The sequence below is a fragment of the Micropterus salmoides genome, unplaced genomic scaffold, assembly GCF_014851395.1.
Source record: "Micropterus salmoides isolate LMB-PRFRI ecotype aquatic unplaced genomic scaffold, ASM1485139v1 Ms_hic_scaffold_12, whole genome shotgun sequence".
NCBI lineage: Eukaryota > Metazoa > Chordata > Actinopteri > Centrarchiformes > Centrarchidae > Micropterus > Micropterus salmoides.
In genome coordinates, this window is record NW_024040263.1 from 28,716,773 (window position 1) to 28,738,921 (window position 22,149).

A 22,149-nucleotide genomic window follows, 5' to 3' on the forward strand; every position below is an offset into this window, starting at 1 on the left:
TGGACACTCATATTTGGTATGGTAGTCTATTTTGCAATTTCCCCCCCAGTTCTGTCTATAGAGTAAAGACTTCCTGGATGTTTGGGAAATAAAAAAAGACTGTAAATGAACCCGTTTAACTGACCAAGCAAGGGAGGTACAAGTGAAACATAAAGGCAAAGTCCTGACATGGTTTTTATTGGTGGGAGTTGAGCATTACAAAGCAAGAGCAGACATTATCATTCAATCATTCACAGATAAAATCCCTGATGAAACAATAATGCATTTTATGGCTTATAACAGCATGCTTTGTGAGCACATATGATTTAAAAAAAAGTTTTCCATCACTTGTTAAATTTTCTCATGGAGATCTAGATAAAAAATAATTAAATTCTTCTCTGATGCAAATTGGGAATAAAATACAGGAAATTATATTCTGTTGCAACCACAGGGAACAAAACAGGACCAGTTAACGAAGAAAGTGTTTCAATTGCCATTATAAATATATATAGAAACACGGTTTGCAATAAATTGTGTTCCCAGTACTGCAGTGGTAAAATTATTTCTCATAAGGTTAATTTCTCCAGTGAACATGCAGGTCCAGTGTGCGTCAACCCTTTTTATTTTCAGTAACATTCCAAGTGAAAATGCTGTAATATTCCAACTTATCTGCAATAATAAACTTTACGTAAATCAGTGTTGTAAATTATTTTGTGACAAACGTGTTGAGTTCAAGGAACTCCAATGACAGGCTGTCAACCAATAACTGGGTCAGTTCGACTGATTTTTCTCTCAGACCCTCCCAAGCAATATGGCCATCAAAAGCTGGAGAAGCACATACAGATAGCCAAAAGTGCTACATACTACTACATACATGTCACTGGGTTACCGCTATTTGTGGGAAATCTGGAGTAATAATGCACTTAGTGTAAGGGACATGGCAGTCTAAGTCATTCCTGACTGTCCCCTAAGCTTAGAGAGACATGTGCAGGTTTTTATGATCTTAAGAAATCTTGCAGATTGCTTGAAACTTAAGATTTTTAAAATTCTCATAAGACTACATAACATACCATACCTATCTATTGGGAAGTTACAAGTCTCATATAGAATGAAGACTGTTGTTCTCAATGGACACGTTAGTTCTGAATGGTAAAAAAACAAAAACAAATTGATGTATGGAAAAGACTGGTGGTTGACAGCCACATCATCATGCACTGGACTGTTCAGTGTTTCAACTGGAGGTGGAGAAAGAGTGTTAACAAATAAATGAGAGAAAACCTATCAAATGTATTACATTCCTATTAATCATACCAAATGTCTGTGCAACAAGACAACAAATTGAATGTGCAAAGGTCTGTACCTCATCCAAACTGTTGTTTCATAAAGTCACAATATGCACATACATTAGCATTCTGCTACTAGATTTATAAAATGGCAAACACAGCTTCAGGTTTGATTTGATCAAATCACGTCTCACTCCAGTTTTTGGTTTTGTAAACAGTAACATTCAAAGAAGTCCTCACTGACAGCCTGGAGAAGGTTTGGATATAAGTATCAGTACACTGCAGTGATTCTTATCTTAACATGGTCAGTCAGTCAAACTAAAGGCCTGTGTATGTGTGTATAATGGAATAAAATACTGATTCACTGCGTATTTGAGGTTGTATTGAGGGTGTGTGAAAGGCCCACTACACTCATATACCACTACTCTTATCTAAAGCTATGCTTGTAAACATTTCCAAATTTCGTCCGTCCTTGTCTTTACATTCCTTGCTTGCTCACTGTAGTTACTCATACATTAAATAAATACAAATAATAAATAAACATAATAGATACATTCAAGTACATCAGTTCCTCAATACTGGAATGCAAGCAGGTTCTGCTTTTGCAGCTAGCACCACTCTACAGTCTGGTTGTTGGCTGTTTGGTTTGTGGGCTACATTACGTGCACAGCATACAGTCAGTAACCACATGCACCTCAACAATCTCAACCTTGCTCTATGATGAGAGTTTTTGCTGTTATTTGAACTGTCATGGAGCTCAGTGACACCAGTGTGTTTCCCAGGTAACCTCACATCACACTCTACATCCCATCCTAGACATGACTGTCCCGGGTCACACTCTGTCCACATCTGCAGCACATGTGGTCTCATGGTGACCTCATGCATCTGAGGTTCCAAACCACAGGTTGCTTGAAGGTCATTTCAAAGACTTAAAAGGTTGTGGTCCACTCATAGTGCAGTGAGGGTGCGGAACAGCTGAGTGAGGCAGAAGACAGACGCGGTGAGCGCAGTGCACTGTTTAGCTAACAGCTTGGTGCTCAGGTCCTGGCAGCTGCGCTTGCTGCTGGCTCGCTCCGCTGCCAGACAGAAGTCCCGGAAAGAGCGGGCCACATCTGCCAGACCTGCAACTGCCTCTGCGTTCCTTCGGTCACACCTGTCGCAACCAGAGAACCAGAGGCATATACCTGCCAACTCCACCAGGGTCCGGAAACTGTCAGCCAGGGAGTGAAGCATTTCCTCTGGGCTCTGTCCGATCCCCACCACCTTCTGGCAGCCTGACATCAGCCGCCGTGCCTCTAACTGTAGCATCCGCTTGTTCTCTGTAAAGTGGGCAGGGCACGTGTCCCTTGGGTGGCGACCTCCATGGCCTGAAACAGATCTGTCAGCACCGCTACTTTCCAGAATGGAAAGCAGTTGGTCCACGTCTACACGGAGTACTTGGAAACCTGTTGGGGGTTCTGGATAGCGCTGCTGGCCTAGCCGACTGATGGTGTCCTTGTGCGTTTGAGACAGGTAACGGTCAGAGGTGTCAGATAGTGGTGAAAGGAGAGGGCTGAGCTCAGAGGTAGAGGAGGAGAAAAGGATGGAACGTGGGAAGGAGGGAGAGTGGGTGGAGGAGGGGGACAGAAAGGAAGGAACAGGTGGAGAGGTCATGAGAGGAAGGCCTGCTCCAGAAGTCTGAGTCACACCGCTGTTCTGTGTGCGGCAGGAGAACTCATAGACTGTCAGCTCGTCGTCAAAGCTGTCCCCGCCGCTAAAGCAGTTGGTATAGACTGCTGGGCAACCACAAGCATCCAGCGGCATCTGCACCCCTTCCACAAGTGACTCACAACCAGACGCGAGCACAGAACTGCAGCTAAACTCAGACTTCAAGGACGAGGTAGTCCCCACCTCGGCTGAGGTCTTTGTCTGGGAAGGATCCTCACAGATGGTAAACACCCTGCAGCCTGAAGAGAGTGTTTTTGGCGAGTCTGAATTCTGCCCTGTAGGCCTACAAAGATCCATCAAAGGCCTGTCGCTACTGGTCCGTCTTACTTTCTGTGACTGACTATGAAAAGGGAGTCCTGGCCCATTTAGATTCTGTGTGGTCACCACTATTGGAGGGGGGACAGAAGGTGAAGCATCTTTTATAGGGCCAGGAGTGTCCATCTTTAGGCCTGAAGTGTCTCTGTGGAGGCTGTTTGCTATGGAGGCTGGAGGCTCTGTTATTGGTCCTGGTGTGTTTTTGATAGGTCCAGAGTACAAAAGTTGATTTTGGTGTTGGGATCTGGGCTCAGTCTGGACAGGCAATGGAGAGCCTACTTCCTTCACCTCTGACACGGAGGTTGTTTCGACAAAAAACTTCCCATCCACCTCTGATCCTGTAAACGTTGTATCTGAATCATCTGACTCCACTGATTCTGCAGTTGTGTCCATTTCAAAGTCTATCGTTTGTGTGACATCATGAACGTCCGTAACTTTGATGGTAATCTCGACTTCATTTCGACTGTCGTCCTTAGCAGGACTCTGAGCTAGATTCCCCACCCCAGCTTGGTTTAGGGTTTCCTGGGAGTGTGATAAATAAAGGGGCAACTTTTGAATCTTCCCCCTAAGTGTGGAAGCAGAGAGGCGACCCATAATGCTAGGCGCACAGGTCTGGAAGAGGAAGTGAGTTGGAGAAGGAGGCTCTTTGGAAAGATTGTGGATGGTGGCTGTGTTAGCTTTCGCTATGACAGGACTAGCTAAACTATCTTTGGCTTCAGCACTTGGCATGGTGAAATCAATTCTCGGTTTGTTTACATTTTGATTTGAACATGAAGCACCTTCATATGCAACCTCACTTTTCAATCTAGTATCTGAATTAAATGTAGGAGATGTTACACTTGTCGCAGCTCCAAGCTTTGCAGTGATAGAGTTTATAGTACGGGTATAATCAGAGTTAACTGAATTTATTCTTGAATGAGCTTCAGTGTTGGGAAGAGACTTAAGAGTTATTTGAGAGTCACTTTTACCTGCTGTAGCTGAATTAACACTAATACTATAGTTTGAGGCTATAGTCCAGTCATCTTTCTTGTCAACCGAACTAGAATTTAAGGAATTATTCATCTCATCATCATCAAAAACATTGTCTGAATTGGTGCTGTCGGTAATTTCATCACTAGAAGTCACAGTAGAACCAACAACACTTATAGCTTCATCTTCATTAACGCTGGTGGTGACTTCTAAATATAATTGTGCTTTTTTACTGCGATTTTGTTTGCTAAGTGGTATCTCATCAGAACTAGATAAATACATTTTGGTTGAGGTTCCCGTGTTTTCACTGCCCCCTTCTTCCCTCACCGAACAGTCACTTTGGGATTTGTGAAGAACTGGTACCAGAGGCAGAGGCGTAGATGGTGGAGGGGGTGGTGGTGAGTATGATGGAGCGTTTGACTTTTCACACACACCTTCAAGCATATGTTCCTCTATATATGAGTTTTGCTCTAGGCCTATCAGATGGGCTCCCAAAATGCCATTGCTACCCTTTTTATTCACTTCTATCAAACATGTAGGCAGTGTGTTGTCCTCTGGCAGCCTTTCAGCATCCACAAGTGATCTCTCTGAACTGGCTGAGGACTCTCTCACCCCTTCTTTCTTCTCATCTTCCCCCTTACCTTCCTCTTCAGTGATTTCTGACAAAAACATTCGACGAGTGAACGACCCATTCCCAGACACACCCGTTGTCTCCTCTGTCTCTCCCTCCTGTTTCCCCTCACCCATCTCGTTTTGTCCCTCCCCTTCTTCCTTTCCATCACCCCTCCGATCAGCACTCTCCTTCCCGTCTGGATCCACCCGGCAGCGGACAACTGTTATTGTAGGAGACAGTGCCTTCACCAGATCTGTGACTGATTTGGATTCCATTGCATCAGGTTCCATCTCCATTTCTTGTGTCCTGGTCCTGGATGGGGCTTCTGGGTCTCTAGTCTGCTCATGAGACCCAAAACCAAATGGAGAACCAGGTCCATGCAAGCAGGGTTTGGACAGGATGGGTTTTGACTCAAGCTGAGCCGGTTCACCTTCAGAGTGAGTCAGGGAAGAGACAGTAGGACTGGGATTCTGGGTTTGTGCCGAAGGTTCAGGATCTGAACTCAGCACCTGCGCATCATTGGCTTCTGCCAAAAGGTTCTTCTGAAGCCTACTAGAGACCAAGTCCTGCTTTGATTCTGGATTTGGCTCTGGGTATGACACCCTAGAGGTATAATCAGTTTCCATGAAGGAACGGCGCTTACGGGATCTTTTTCTGAGCTGGAACAATGTTTCTCTGCCTCCTCCTTCCTCGTCTCCTCCTTTTCTGTCTTCTTCTGCTTTTCCATCTGTGCCTGCATCTGTCACAGAGACCGAGATGTCACTCAGGCTGAGCGTGTCCAGTTTCATCTCTGTGCATATACCTGCAAGATAGTAAAAAGAGTTTTACAAAACAAACAAATTCTGATTTTGTATCACTCTGTTCACGGTTATGTGAGCTGCAACTTTTCTGAATCTTATTTTGGTCTCCCGCGCTTTGACTGTTTTAGTTTGACTTCTGCTAAGGCTAAGACAGGGAGGAAATAGGGTTGGACGATTTCACCTAAAATCAAAATCACAATTAATTGAACATGTCACCTTGATTACGATAATTGAATGATGATTTTGTTTTTGGATGTTGTTTTTTGTTGTTGTCTTTTTTGCCGTCAAATTTCACTGACAGGGTTTGTACTGTAAATACGCTTAACTATTAAAGCTGGATTTATTTATTCACCGATTTTACAAATCCATTAGGCTAAATTTTAATTAATAAGGTAATGTTAACGTGCACATACAGAGACATGGTTCCACTAGATATTCGGCGCATCGCCGCTGCTGAATTATACCGCTGCTACTAAAATTTCTTTAAAATTATTTAATATCAATGCGGAACAAATGATTTTCACCTGCACGCTGTGTGAGCACAGTACATGCTTTGCTAGCTTCCTCTCCTCATTTGTCAAAGGACATCTATGAGACAGGTGCTGTTATCAGAGCAGCAGAGTTAGGTCTTTTAACTGCAGCGCAATGTGTTTGCGTAGCGAGTGAGTAGACGAGCGAATGAGGCTGAAAGCGCCCCAGTAGTAAATGTACAGTGTAGGTCACAGCATGTCCATTATTAAAAGCCTTTCTGTTGTTTCCACAACTGCTGGAAAGTGAAGGCGATTATCCTAGCTAATATCTCCCTGTGCTTCGGACTCAGGACTGGACGTGACAGAGTCACATTACCACACACGTGGTAGGATGTTGCCAAAAGGATTAGCAACTTGATTTAACTTTAACTGGTAGAAATATATGTAGGGGAGAAAAAGTACAACGTTTTTCTTTGAAATGTAGTATAAAGTAACACAAATTGAAAATACAAGTACCTCAAAGCACAGTACTTTATATATGTAGTTGGTTACTTATCTTTGTGTTGAGCATAATGGATGTAATGCTATATATCTTCTGACAGGAGAGCAAGATTGCACTGAGCTCTATAGGCTCTATGGTTTGAATCTTTATAGTCAGTTGACCATATCCAGCATCACTGTTACAGTAGGTGTGGTCAGAAGTGTGGTCTACTACTTTCCTGACAATTACTCTATAATGGAACGTTGCATTACCTTTGTAACTTTCACCACTAGATGGAAGCAAAAGCTGAATAAAAAGCCGCTTTAATCACTACAGGGCTTGTAAATGACAGAAAATGCATGTGATCAGAGTCACAGTGAAAACCAAATCACCTCTTGGCATGGCTCCGCAGGTTGGGTCTTCAGGTGAGGTGAAGCGATCTCTGGCGTCAAAGAACTCATCATCAGAACTGCTGTCACCAAAGCCAGGCGGTGGCTGAAGGATGGGGATAGGCTCCAGGTCAACTGCCTTAGCCGGATCCCCCTTCACCTCCACCTCGTCCCAATCTTCTCCCTCATTATGATGTAGGGGGTGGGGTAGGCCACGAGCGCTGTCGGGGGTGATGTTGGTGCAGAGTTTGTAGTAGCAGCGAGCGTCGCTCTGGTCAAAGTTAAACACAAACTCCATGTGGGAGGACGGCGACATAGTAAGTGGATGTTCTTTGAAACTACCGTCCCCGCTTATGCTTCCTCCTTCACCTGCTCTTCTAACTGACTCATCCATTTCTTTCAACATCATCCTCCTTCTCCTCCTCCTTCTCAACTCCTCTTCTTCATCTTCGTCATCTTCGCTGGCCTCCGGAGGGCTCGGCAGGAAGTCCACAAGGCGAGAGAGCTCAGCGAAACACAGGGAGCTGTCATCAGAGCAGGGGTTACCTGAACATTTTTGGATGTGGTGGAGGCTCGGAGAGAGGGACACGGGTGCGAGGAGTTGGGGATCGGCTCCGTCACCTGACCTCCTGCAGACCCCTCGTCCTCTGTCATGAGCTGTGAGGTGGATAAGAGGATGGGAGTGAGCAGGTGGAGGGGAGAGAAAGTGAGACTGAACATGCCTATCAGAGTGGGGATGCAGCTGTAGCGGAGAGTGGATGTGGGCATGAGTTTGTGAAAGAGCATTGGAGTGGATGGAGGAAGAACATGAAATTAAGTCATCTTCCTCCAAAGCATCAAGGGAGTCGCTGGAGGGGCTGGTGAGGACACGAGAGTCAGAATGACAAGAATCTGTAGCTTCAGATACAGATGGCTGCTCCTCTGCTGCTCGCACCTCTACTCCCCCTCCCATTTTACCTTCTTGTCCCACGTTTTCCCCTTGCTTCCCCGGATCATTGTCCGTTAGCTCAATCTGTATTTGCTGACCATCCTGCGCACTCTCTGTCTCCTCATTGTGCTCCCTGTCTTCATTCTTACCCTGTCTATTCTCATCTGGCAGAGACTTTTCCTTTTCAGTATCAGCATCCTTTCCTTCCTTTTGCTTTTTATCATCCCAAGGTTTAGCTCCCTTTTCTTTGCCATCTTTGTTTCTCCTTCTGTTTCTGTCTTTTCTTTTTCTTCCGTCTGGGTCTGATGAGGATCTGACACGTGGGCAGGGCTTCTCGTCATGAGACACGTGGGTGACCAGCGGTTCCATGTCCAAGTCTGAGGAGGTGTCTGAGTCGCTGCCACACCGTGATACATAACCTGCGAACGTACGGCAAGATTAAAACAAGTTATTTCTTATTTTGAACATCCTGGCGTGTGACTTTGATTTTTATGGCTGTACGTTACTGTAAATGAGTACCTTCCTCAGCAGACACTCTGTGCTTCTTGGACTCATCTATCCAAGGAAATATGTTGAGGTTTGGGTCAACAAATACTCGACAGTACCCTGCTATTAAGCAGGACATATCTTTGGCTGCTACCGACTCCAAAAGCAACGTGATGGGCTTTGTATGAGAAAGGAGATAATATGATATGAGATGAAACAAGGAAAGAGATGGAATGGTAAAACAATTTCACCAGTGGAAAAACACTTGGCATGCAGTAACCGTGTTGTGTCAAAAAACTTGACAAATAAGTTCTATTTCTTTTCAAGCTGAATCAAGAGCAACTGGACTTGGTTGAAGAAACTATTCTACTTTGTCTCATCCAAGAAACTTCTTCCGTTCTGACTGACTAGTAGAGAAACTCGGCTATTTAACCTCTGTGGGGTCGATGTCAAAGATAGTCCATACCACTGGTTAACTAGTGCTCCTGGATGTTGTAACCACAGTCGTTACGGTCGTTGGAGTCACTTGAGCCTCTGGTTGCTCCAATGACCATTAACAACTGTCGGATGAGGGACGAAACGCCTTAGATAATTATGACCTGGATGACTGAGAACGTTCACATACATTAGAACACAGCTACAATGGTGGGTCACATTAAATTAAATGCTAATTAGCAGTATTCTTAAGCTATTAAAGAGGTCTGGCAGTCAGCAGCATGATTTGTAAACTTCCAGACCTCTGAAGTGGCTAAAGGCTCGTGCAGACTACACAACTTTCCGCGATGGCCGTGCTGTTCACACTACGCAACTTGCCGTCTTGTGACGGGAGTCTTGAAGTCGTTGTGGCGTTCACACTATGTGACTGATTGGTGACAGGGGGTCACACACTACACAAGCTGACAGCGGCTGTGTCACCCGACGCTGGTCTCCAAACCACGATTTGTCAAGAAAACACACGTGAAATGGGAAATGACGCGACCTATACATGAAACAGTTGTTGTTTGTTATTACAAAGGCAAAGAATATGGATGAAAGAATGGATTAGCACACGCAGGTAGCAGGGGTTACCTGATCGTCTGAGCTACACTTCCCATTTCCACACAAAAGTATTTAACTACACCTCATCTGTTCCCTTCCCCTCTGATTCAGTTTTCACATCCCTTCCACCCAAATCTCCCCTTTTCATTTTTCTTCACCTTCTCTCTCTTTTGTTTGAATACAGGAACAACCGGGGCCTCTATTCAAAGCAGAACACATGAAGAGACACCTCGACCCCCCTTGCTCACTCCTATCTTCCTGCCACCAGCTGACACCATTCCATCGTTCTCTTTCATCCATCCGTCCATGACCGTGATCTTTCCCTAATGTACCTAATAATAGAACATTTGTAGCAGTGTTTGTAATGTGAATTCAGTTACTTCAAAGTAAAAGTGCTCTTTGATGAGGTTTACACTTTGTCTTCTCCCTGTATGTTAGGTGTGTGACGTGTGTGTACAGTGCTGCTCTTACCTTGATGTCCTGCAGGTATATTTTGACCAGGCTGACCTTATCGGATTCAGGCAGCAACTCGATGCGTGTGATGCTGGTGAACTCTGTGAGGGTGGACAAGATGCTTAGTTTGTGGTTGACCACCTGACTTATCCCAAAGCGTGCCCCCACCAACAAGGTCACCATCGACTCCCTGTCCTGGAGCTAAAGGGTAGGGAAGCAGGAGAAGGAAAAAGAAAAACGGAGGAGGAGAAATTATAGAGAATTAGAAGATTGAAACTTCAATCAACCATATCTCAACAAAAAATGAACATATAAATAAACAGTCTAACCATCATGGTGGCACTGAAGGATTTCCCCCCAAAGGACTTGAGATCACTTAGCTCCTCCAGGTAGTTTATCCGTGCCTGATCAACTGACAAGCCCTTCTGCTTAGGATCGTGCTGTGACTGGCTCTTCTTCATGTGGTAGCTGATGGCCTTCCTCAGATCTTTCTCTCGCATGTTCCTCAACAAGGTGGATGACACAAAGTTCTCTATGCCCCACGTCTTCCTGGAGCAAACACAGAAACACAGACTGAGAGGGTCCGTTTGTGGATCCAAAACTGTTAAGACTCCCTTATTGCCCCTTCAAAATGGTAGGACCAATATGGAATCCCACTTTGCGCTGTTGTCTACTATACTTTACTACAATCTCACGTGATAATCTTCAAATTGGTCTTTGGTGACTGTCCACAGCTCGTCAATCTCTCCTGAATATGCAGCGCAGCGAGTCGCAAGGCCGTGTTACACCTCATCTCTATTGCAAAGCGTTCCTGCAACACATCATTCACCCCCTAACACACACACACACGCTGAAAAACAGCACTGGCAGTAACGACATAAAAAATCTGTATCCAAATATTATTGAGAAACAATGTTATGTTTTGTACACATTCATGGTTTTTAAACTACTTGTATGTCTCATCTGCAGCATTTACTTTTTACTACTGAGTTTAGCAAACAACATGAGGTACCTTAGTTTAAAAACTAACAAGAATGTACATTGGGAAGGATGTTTTGGCTTCCCTCATAACAGTGAGTTTCTTTCACTCATGCAACATGATGCAATAACAAATCAGGGTTTGCTTATTAAGTGTCCTTGTTTCCTTATTTCAATCAAGGCACTACAGCGCAGGAATAAATGTATGGTGGAATTTCATGAAAAGCTCCTGCAGCAATAACTGGACTTTTTTGGAGGTGTTATAGAAAGTGGTGATGGGGCAGTGGATAAGACACATGCCTTTGGTGTGAGAGACCACCAACAACGTGTCCCTGAGCAAGACACTTGCGTGTGACCTCTAACATACATAGCGATTGTAAGTTGCTTTGGATAAAAGCTTCAGAAAAGTGTATAAATGTAAATGTATAAATGTTACAAAACAAGACAACAAGTATCAAAACAGGGTCATAAAGAGTTAGTTAGGTCAGCGGTTCATTGGTCTACCTGCAGGTAGAGGTACTCAAAGGTAGTGGAATCCTCCTGCAGCAGCGTCTTGAGGTTTTTGGGCATGAAACAAACACGAAACAGACATCTGTAGTCGTGGGCCTCTTTCTTCTGAACCACCTGAGCACACACACACGCACACTTTGCTTCAAATATATACTTTTGGATGCAGGCTAAAGCTTTAGTGTAACAGATTAAAACCACTTCCAAATGGAGCTGTAATGTAGATATGTACATTTGAGGAGATATGTGAAATAATCATCTTTAGTGAGTGTGTGTGTGTGTACCTGCTGTATTCTCTCCTCATCATGTAGCAGCAGTAGTTTTGTAACACTGTGCTGCTGCTCCAGCACCAGGGAGAAGTGTTCAATTCGACTCAGAGAAAGCTTTTCTTTCAGTGTCATCACAATGTCCTGATGCACAAAGAAAATTTCATTATATAACATCAGGAAACATAATTGCTAAGGTGAGGTTTATAGCTCTCAATGAAGGAAAGTCTTCTAATATTGATAAAAACAGAGTGAGTAAATGACATCAGTTGTAGCTTTTAAATTAGACTATAAACTCAATCCAATATCATCTTAGTTAAATGGTTAATTTTAAATAGATGCTTAATGCAGGCTTGACACTACATCACATTAATTGAGCATTAAAAATTGGCTTCAGCTTTTGACTTGACTTCAATTAAAAATGCACTTCATGAACCTCAGCACCATATCTGAACAACACAAGTATGAAGTATAAGGAAGACACGAAGTTGGTAATAAATAGGAATGGACATCAATATGTTAGACTGTATCACTGCATGGTACCTTGACTGTGGTGCTGGGTTCAAATTTAAAGGCCTTGGTTTGCCCATTCTCCAGATACACCTTCAGAACGTTAGGCAGGAAGAGCAACGAGTTGCCCTGCAGAAAAGGTCAGGGGTCAGAGGAAGTGTCAGATAAAACTGTGACCATCTTAAAACCAGCTGGTTCAAGTAACCTGACAGGGAGACATGAGATACAGTCAGAAAAAAAGCGCTTTATGTCTATGTTTGAGACATATAATTCAATGGATAGGGTTTTCAAAACCAGAAAAAAAGAAAAACAGAAACAGAAAAAGAGATAAGAGACATATGTATTTCGTACACACATACAGTCCCCTCCAAAAGTATTGGAACAGTAAGGCAAATTCCTTTGTTTTTGTTGTTCACTGAAGACATTAAGATCAAAAGATGAGTATGAGACAAGAGTTCAGAATTTCAGCTTTCATTTCCTGGTATTCACATCTAGATGTGTTAAACAACTCAGGACATATCACCCTTTGTTTGAACCCACCCATTTTTCAAGTGAGCAAAATATTGGAACATGTGACTGACAGATGTTTCTTGTTGCCCAGGTGTTGCCTTTTAGGTTGATTGTCCAAACATTAAATATCTCTGCATGACTAGTCTAAGTTTTCATCCTTGGTTCAAACCTATAAAAGACTGCATTTCCTGTTAAAGAGGATAAACCAACATGAAGACCAGAGAGCTGTCTATGGGAGAAAAGCAAGCCATTGTCAAGCTGAGAAAAGAAGGAAAATCGACCAGAGCCATTGGACAAACATTGGACATAGCAAGCACAACAATTCGGAACGTCCTGAAAAAGAAAGAAACTACTGGTGTACTGAGCAACAGACGTCCAACAGGTCGGCCAAGGAAAACAACAGTAGTTGATGACAGAAATATCGTGAAGAAAACCCCCAAAACATCAGTAAGTGACATCACCAACGACCTCCACAGTGCAGGTGTGAAGGTATCACAATCCACTGTTGGAAGAAGACTCAGAGCAGAAATATAGAGGCCACACTACAAGATGCAAACCACTCATCAGCAGGAAGAATCAGATGGCCAGACTGAAATTTGCAAAGAAGAACAGAGATGAGCCGCAAAAGCTCTGGAACACAATCTTATGGACTAATGAGACCAAGATTAATCTGTACCAAAGTGATGGAAAGGCCAAAGTGTGGAGAAAGAAAGGAACTGCTTATGATCCGAAGTATACAAGCTCATCTGTGAAGCATGGTGGAGGTTATGTCATGGCTTGGGCGTGCACGGCTGCTTCTGGCACAGGCTCATTAACATATATTGATTATGTAACTGATGATGGTAGCAGCAGAATGAATTCAGAAGTGTACAGAAACATTTTGTCTGCTAGACTAGAGCATGCATTTCACCTCCTTAAGAGGAGACTGAAGGGAGAAACACCCCGAAACAAACGAGAACTGAAAGAAGCTGCGGTAAAAGCCTGGAATAGCATCACAAATGAAGAATGCAGCAGTTTGGTGATGTCGATTGGTCGCAGGCTTGAGGCAGTTATTGCAAGCAAGGGTTATGCCACCAAATATTAAACGTTATTTACTTTAACATTATTTGTTCCATTACTTTTGCTCACCTAAGAATGCTGTGGTCTACAAAAGGTGGTATGTCCTGAGTAGTTTAACACATCTAGATGTGAATACCAGGAAATGAGAGCTGAAATTCTGAACTCTTGTCTCATCTTTTGATCTTAAAACCAAATGTCTTCAGTGAACAACAAAAACAAAGGAATTTGCCTTACTGTTACAATACTTTTGGAGGGACTGTAAATTCACAAATGCAGAGACATTTACCTTAACGGAATAAGGTTATTATAAGCCTTTAGTTGGAAATATGTTTTCTGAAGCAATTTAAAAGAAGAAGTCTGAGTTTTCTAAGTAGGTTGTTCCAGAGTAACAGCAAAAGCTCTGTCCTCATGGGAACAGCCAACAGGCTCCTGCTTGACGACCTCAGACGGCGTACAGGTTGATAAAGGCCCAGTAATTAAGAGAGAGTCTGGAGCCAGGCCATGAAGTGCTCTAAAACTAATGAGTACAATCTTAAATGTCATTCTGTAAAACTGGTAGCCTATGTAAAGACATTAAGAGGGGTGTAATATGGTTTGTGTTTGATGTCTAGCGGCTGCATTTTGTACAGTGAATTGTTTTACCATTATACCACTTAGGAGGGCATTACAGTAAATAAATATATAAATAAAGTCTACATGTGAGGAAATGAATAATAATATTAGGAGTCGGGTAACCGAGATAAGTAGCTGATGGTGTTTATTCTCCAGTCTTTTGCCAGTAAACCATTGCAGAAGAAGAGGGTGCAATGAGGTGAGGTAATTAAAAGAGCACTAGTCAAACCTCAAACGATGGAAAATGTGGTAAACATGATGGAAATATGACATTTATGTTTGTTTCATATATTAATTTAAGGTTACAGTCTCATCACTCCACACAGATCTTAATGTGATCTTAATTGAAAATGTGCATAAATGCGACAAGAATTCAGTTTTATTGGAATTCGTTTGAAGACATTTCACAGGTACTTTTGCTTTTACACCCAAATATGATTCATTGTCATTTTGATTTACTTCAAAGCCAAATGAACTAAATAGCTAAAATAGCTTAACACACTTCAGCATACTTGCACAAGGAAAGGGAGAGATTAGCCTCATCTCATTTTCACCTCTTCTCATAGAGCATTTCTTCCCATCATATCCTCTGGCCTGTTTCTGTCTGCTCAGCTTGTTCACTGTGGTGAGTCATCTTTCTTCATCATCCTCCTTGTTCTCTTAACATTTTGGAAAGTGTTTTTCTGTATTGACACTGTGGTGTAATGCAACATTGATGTCTGTATGTTTCAAATGGAGAGCTTTCACATTTTAGACAACCCCTCCCTTGTCACCCTCCTATCTTCTATTTCTCTTGTTTCCACTCCGTTTTAATGATGGCCAATACAGCCAACCCCCACCCACCCTCTGGGTCTCCTATCTCTATCTCTCTCATTAAGCTGATGCTTATTGTCCTGTAATCACAGACATTAGGACTGGCAGCAGACATTGATCTGTGTTTTCTGTGTGATTAGTAATGGGCACTCCAGGCTCTGTGGTTTTCCTCATCTAGCTAATTTCACATCCGCTGGCAGGATGGGAACTCTGACCAACCAGAGCCGGGGTGTACTGCACACTGTATGGAATAATACTGACCAATTATTAATAAATCTAATTTTAAAGCACTGTCTGTTGTTTCAAAAATGTTGATTAATCTAAATATAGGAGACCTTAAAGTGAGATTTCTTCTAAACAAACAAAAGTTGTTTACATTCAGAGCTGTGCGATACGACTAAAATCTCATATCCCGAAATAGATCATTTCATATCCCAATAACGATATACACTGAACAAAATTATAAACACTTTTGTTTTTGCCTGGGTGTGCATTAGTTGGGCCACAATAAAAGGCCACTCAAAAATGTGCCAGCTTAAGGCACACCTGTGCAATAACCATGGTGTCCGATCAGCATCTTGATACGCCACACCTGTGAGGTGGATGGATTATCTCGGCAAAGGAGAAGTGCTCACTAACACAGATTTTGACAGATTTGTGAACAATATTTGAGAGAAATAGGCCTTTTGTGTACATAGAGAAAGTCTTAGATCTTTGAGTTCAGCTCATGACGAATAGGGGCAAAAACAAAAGTGTTGCGTTTATAGTTTTGTTCAGTGTATATCCCAATATAGAAAATTTTTTATAAATGAAATGAAATATTATGAACTCATTATTTTTCTCTGCATCATAAAAGGTGGAGCAAGTTATTCTGGAGAAATCCAACACCAGGACAAATACCATGATATAGAGTGACCAACGGCACAGCTTGTAATGTAACAAACGTTAGCAGAGTTGTGGGTTAGCAAGCTGTTGCTACTTGCTGCTGCAAAGTAAACATGAGCGGACGAGACAGTCCCAGAGCAACACAACAGCTCCAGACAGAGATACAACTCTCCTGCTGCTATAGCTAACATCACAACAACAGCATGTGTTGAACTAGAAAATAAGCTGAATGTCTGTGGGCAAGTAATTAAACATTACCTTGCCATGGCTGGAACTGCTGGAATAATGCTGTGCGGCTCATCCAGACAACAGACTTCTCTCTTTGGTATGAACTCCTGGTTTTTGCTTGTATAGTCTGAGTCCCCCTGTTCAGTATTACCCAGTTATGAGTAAACTTCACTCTCCTCCATGTTTGTTTATTCTGAATGCAAATTTCTTCCCTGCAATACCGGATGGTGTATCGTCATATCGGACAGCCCTAATTACATTCAGTGTTTCTCACCATTACAAGCCATAGTATTTTAAACCCTACATTGCAAACATCAATGTTTACTAGTTTTCAGTTCTCTTCTTCTTTGCCTTTGCTGCAGCATAACTTGGAGTGTTTTGCCACCTGTAGATCAGTGGAACAGTGTGAAACCATTGGTAGGACCCATGCATATGCATAGGATAAACAAAATAAACAAAATAGAGATAAACAAAATGAGGATCCACTCAGGAAAACAGCTTCATAGCACTACTAGAGGTTTAAAACTCCACAGAAACCTTTAACTCAGTGGGTCCCAGCCTGGGGATCAAGACACGATATGATTTAAAGGATTTTTCACCTCATGAAACCTTCAAATAAAAGCCTTGTCCTGGCTAATAAACATTGCTTTACTGTAAGGGGTAACCAGCCAAAAAGGCTGGGAACTGCTGCCTTAACTGATAGTAAAAGTAAAAGTTAGATACTGAGGTTGTTAGCCTTAGTAAGAAAAACATTTACTGAAATTTCATTTTGACAAGAGTCAATGGATGTGTGGTGTCCAGGATTGACATGAGTCGTTTTAATTAGCATCTGTGGAAAGTCAAAAAAAAAAACCTGACAATATAACAAGTACAAATGCAAATGCTTGTGATTTGACATAGTGACATATAAGTGTAAATGTACGTGGTTTCAAATTGTTAATGAATGTGCATAATATCTGTCAAGGAAAAACTGCCAGATAGATAACAATAAGATAACAATGAATAGAAGGAAAACCACTTTTATAGAGAAATCCTGCAGAAACACCGGCATTAGGGTGACCAGATGAGAATGGGTGAAATTCGGGACGGGGGAAGGGGGGCCGTGTAGCTACCGGTACACTGAGTGTCAATGAACATTAACACACGTGAAAATCAAAACACAATGCTAAAATTAATTATTTTTGTTCATGAAGCCACCTGTCTGTCATTAGGAAATACAGAACAAGTGTGGATATGTAGGTCAATCATGATCTTTTACCTAATTTTTATGTTTATTTTATTCATGTCATCAATGCAGTGTCACATCTGTCTGCGCAACGCGCGTGTCAGATATCTCCGCCGTGGATGCCTGAAGCTACACTTTCCCTGTCCTCGCAACTGTCACTTCCACTAACCACAAGAAAACAAAAAGGGGAGAAGAGCACGAGTGTTACTTTGTGGCTATAACAACACTGTTGACACACAATGTACATTTAATCTGCAACCCCTGCTGGAGCAAGAGAACTACACAATGATCAGTATTTAATGTTTAATTAGGCTATAATCAAAACTCATGTTAGTTCTAATTTTCGGCACAACCCAGACAGGAGTCAGGACAACTGCTTGTAATTCGGGACTGTTTTTCGGGACGTCTGGTCACCCTAACCAGCATGCAGGCTGTGGCTTTTCACTCAGACATGTTCAGGCTCTGTTACTTCAACGTTCCCGTCTCAGAGGTAGATCAACATCAGCTCTGTACCTTTCATTCAGCGCAGCGAGCTGCATATTGGCTCTATACTCACGGAAAAAAGGCAGTGTGACAGCAGCTTTAGACAGGCACTGGAACGGTACAGTAATAGTTTATCAGCTCTAGGTTGAACTAACCCATGCTTGTTACATGATCATGGTACATTTCCTGCATTTAGCCGACGTGCAACATCGTTAGCTCGCCTGCTGCTTTCAGTGACTATTTTTACTATCTGTGTATCTTTCACCGGAGGCTCAGCAATGTTAGCTAAATGTATTGGATGATAATGAAACGGTTAGTGAGCTGGACTGAATATTATAACGAGATTGTGTCACTCTCACACTCAACAGTCAGACCGCAGTAAGTAAATTTACTGCCTTGTCCGTGGATGTCTCTTCCTCTGGGTTGTATATTATGTGGGTCATGTTACAGCGAAGGAGAGGTGGAGAAGCTGTGTACCTGAGTATCGGTAAAAGGCAATAAATCTAAATTGAACGTTACGAAGCAAACAGCGGCAGGTCTGAGCTAATGTAGCGTTAGCTGGCTGCCCTACCTGCATCACTATAGGCTAGTAAACAAATCGCTCCACATTTGCTTTTCACCGTTACATCCTTTCTTGCAGGCTAAATCAACAGTGGTACAGAGGATAGTAACAGGGGTCGCGTTAGCTGGTGAAGTAACATAGAAAGCCAAATAACTTTGCACCGGATAACACTAGCAACTGCTCGGCATTAGCCGGTCGAGCTAACGTGACTTTCTCTGTATTTCTCCAGCTTTACTAATGATCACTTTGTTCTTACTCGACATCACTGAATCAGTTTGGTCTGATGGGCTTCAGCACATAAACCTTTATTGTTATTTTGTATCCTTAAGTGGAGTCTGTGTTTTGCTGTGAGCTGGTTGTTTTATGGTGTTAGTGGTCTGCATGTCGTTCGCTGCCGTGTTGTCGCTGTAGTCCAAGAGAGGCTCGGGAGCGCGCACAGGACTGAATCCGACCCGGTATCCTCACATTAAAAGCAGAATATTGGCTGATGCAAGCAACGGAGGAAACAGGCGTGTGCTTCATTTCTAAATGAGTTTTTAGCCCATTGACAATAAGGCAATGAAAATTTGATTAATTTCATTGAAAAACTAATATATAGCCCCTTTCAGGATACAGACCAACTGCATCCCACGTTCTCTCACTCACCTGAGAGTGTCCATTGACTTCCACCTCCTCAGCAAAGTGAACTTTCACTGGGTTGGACCTGAGTTTGGCCCTCTTCTCTGGTGTGATGAATGATGACTTTGGGCCCTACAAGGAATACAAATAAATAAATCAGGTTACCATTGTATATATATTTTTAAATAATTACGGGAAGCGAAATGAAAAGATTAACAGACTGTTGCTAATGTTGAATTTCATCCAAGCATGCATACAGATACTTAACCACACACATTTTATTATTTAATGAGCTGATGATATATACCCTGTTTGTCTTTGGTTGACTTCTCTGACCAGCTGTGGACTAAAACTTGCAGCTAAAGTTTTAGTGACAGCTTCAAAATTACTGACATTAAAGCTATTAGACTATTCGAAAATAAGTTTTATATCAAACCAAAAGATTATGCAATATATTGAGGATACGATGTAATTATTTAAGAATTATGTAATTAAAAAAAGAAAATTCTATAAAATTACAATCTCTGTCCAGGGAAGATGTGCCCACTGGGTACTGGACAACATCTAATATTGCAGAAATGTAGACGACAGGATGTAGAATGAGAGAAGTGATTATAATATATAGATCCATTTTTAAAATACATTAATAGAAATACTATTTCATTTTCAATACAGCACAGGCATCCAAGTCAAATTTGCCCATTTTGCAGTTCTATGAAGACATTTAGATTTATGAGATAACCATTATGCATTCACTTGTATGCATTCAGTTACAGTTGGTAGATTGAATGCACCAGAAGAAACTGTCAAACAGTCCTCCTGCTCTTATATAACTATGATTATAATACAAATCTTAATCACTTAGGCATGCTTTGGTTCAGAACTCTTTAACTCTTCTTTTTTGTTACAACCAAGAAGCATGACAAGATGCAGATACTTTGTGGTAAAGGCTAATAATTCCTTTAAGCTCAATAATGATTTCTGGGAGGAGCTGTGAGCTATGAATCAGATGGTAAAGGTGCTTCCATCAGCAGAGCTCCTGATGAGAGTCATTAAGGAGGAGCCATTTATTTACCTATCTACTTCACCTTAGTGCAAACACATACATCAGCGTCACAGACTGAGGTGCACCCCCCCCCCCCCCCCCCCCACACACACACACACACTGAGTGATTATGATGAGTGTGTGTCTGTTTGAGTCTGTGGGGGGAGTTTCCAAGGGTGTAATGTGTTTTCACTGATGTAGCAGTGGGATCTTGGCGCCAGGGCGCTTATTAGCAATGACACCCAACCCCCAGCCTCATTGACATGCTGATTAATGGGTTGTTGACAACAGTGTTTTAAAATCCTATGTATTTACTGACACTGCACATCTATAGTATGTAAGCTGTGTACACATACATGTCTGTGTAGAGGCTTGTTTTCACAAGAGGAAACAAAGAAGTGCTTGTATCTAAAATGCTGCTGGAATTGGATCAGTCATAATCCAATTAAATGTCCATCAGTATTACTTTGTGTGTAAATGTCTGTTTCTGTGGAGTATGTGTGCATGTTTGTGTAGATACAGCAGACTCACCAACATCGTTCTGAGAACAGTCATTGTCAACGACTCTTGACACTCCCTGAAAAAAGTTAAGGGTGGTTGGTAAGGTTAGACGTGATGTGCATAGCTTCATTTTAAACAGCATTTTGTGGTGTGTGTACAATAATCATGCATCATAAGTGTGTGTGGGTGTGTTTGTAAATGCAGCTGTCGGTGTAGACCTGATTATTTCAGCAGCTTGCTCCGGGGTCAGGTCATCGACAGCGATGTTATTGATCTTCACGAGCTGGTCGCCAGGGACGAGCCGACCATCTGCAGGACCACCTGGACACATAAAATGTCCTTGTGTTGTCATGCCTGAGGGTGTTCATTTGGCCTGCATTCATACTACAACTGGGGTTGATTACAGTCAGACAGTAGCTTGTATTCGAGTGATCTCCTTTCATCTCACACTGATGCATAATTTTTCACTCAGCTCTCCAAACCTAACAGATCCACCGCAGGGAGAGCAGCAATCTAATCACTACACATCCAATTTAGGCAGATAAATAACTGTAAATATCTTCACCTCATTTAGAATTCTACCACCTTCCTCAACTCTATACCAGTGTTTAACATCAACTTCAACTTGCGACTACTGACAACATTAAGGGCAAGGTCTTCTCTCTATAGTGAACAGATATGTAAATGTGCTTATATCATTGTATTAGGAAATGAATGGCAGAAAACCCTTGCACAGTATTTAAAATAAAAACAAGAGAATATTTAAAACACACTAAAAGCCATAAAACTACACACATTAACACAAAGAGTAAAATGATCTAAAATGTCATAATTGTTGATGTCATAAATCAGCTGCAAGAACACACAAAATGTCCTTGTGTTGTCCATTTTAAAACAGTGGGTTTCTGAAGAAACTGAAAAGATGCGACAGAGTTTGTGGCCCTGATCAACTCAGGCAGGTCGTTCCACAGTCTCGGAGCCCTAACTTTTCACCTTTCATTATAAATCTGGATTTAAGAACAACCAGTAATTATACATCCAAGGAGCTCAGGGAGAGGGAAGGGACATAACACACAACCAGTGTGTTAATACACCTGCCAAGGGACTACAGTTGAACATTAGCCAAGCTGGCTAAACTGGCACATTTACAGAAATGTTTATTAATCTGCACTGTCTCTGTAACCTTAAACTGTATAAATAAAATAAATCTGCTAAAAAACTTGGAGCTAGGCCTTTCAGGGATTTGTAATTATTCTACAGTAAATTATAAAGGCACCAAGTAGCCATTATAAGGACACCAGGATCAGTGTGATGTAATCATGTTTCTTAGAGTCAAAATCCCAGCAGCAGAGTTTTGGATGAGCTGGAGACGAGAGAGTTTTTTTTTTACTGATGCCAGAGAGCAGGGAATTTCAGTAATCTAACTGACTAGTTAT

The 22,149-nt window shown here is 42.1% G+C and overlaps 1 protein-coding gene across 1 annotated transcript in view; it reads right to left on the bottom strand.

Moving 5' to 3' along the window:
* Positions 1–156: 156 nt before the first annotated feature.
* LOC119899711 (FERM and PDZ domain-containing protein 1) overlaps positions 157–22,149 on the bottom strand; it is a 57,666-nt gene continuing 35,673 nt past the window's right edge. The window contains exons 5-16 of the mRNA XM_038714387.1: positions 20,932–21,034; positions 20,744–20,789; positions 19,195–19,299; positions 12,206–12,301; positions 11,681–11,806; positions 11,394–11,513; positions 10,607–10,743; positions 10,241–10,460; positions 9,930–10,112; positions 8,454–8,598; positions 7,010–8,353; positions 157–5,668 (exon numbers count right to left, since the gene is read on the bottom strand). Coding sequence (XP_038570315.1) covers positions 2,211–5,668; positions 7,010–8,353; positions 8,454–8,598; positions 9,930–10,112; positions 10,241–10,460; positions 10,607–10,743; positions 11,394–11,513; positions 11,681–11,806; positions 12,206–12,301; positions 19,195–19,299; positions 20,744–20,789; positions 20,932–21,034 — 6,083 coding nt within the window. The 3' untranslated portion in view covers positions 157–2,210. The remainder of the gene's footprint in view (positions 5,669–7,009; positions 8,354–8,453; positions 8,599–9,929; positions 10,113–10,240; positions 10,461–10,606; positions 10,744–11,393; positions 11,514–11,680; positions 11,807–12,205; positions 12,302–19,194; positions 19,300–20,743; positions 20,790–20,931; positions 21,035–22,149) is intronic.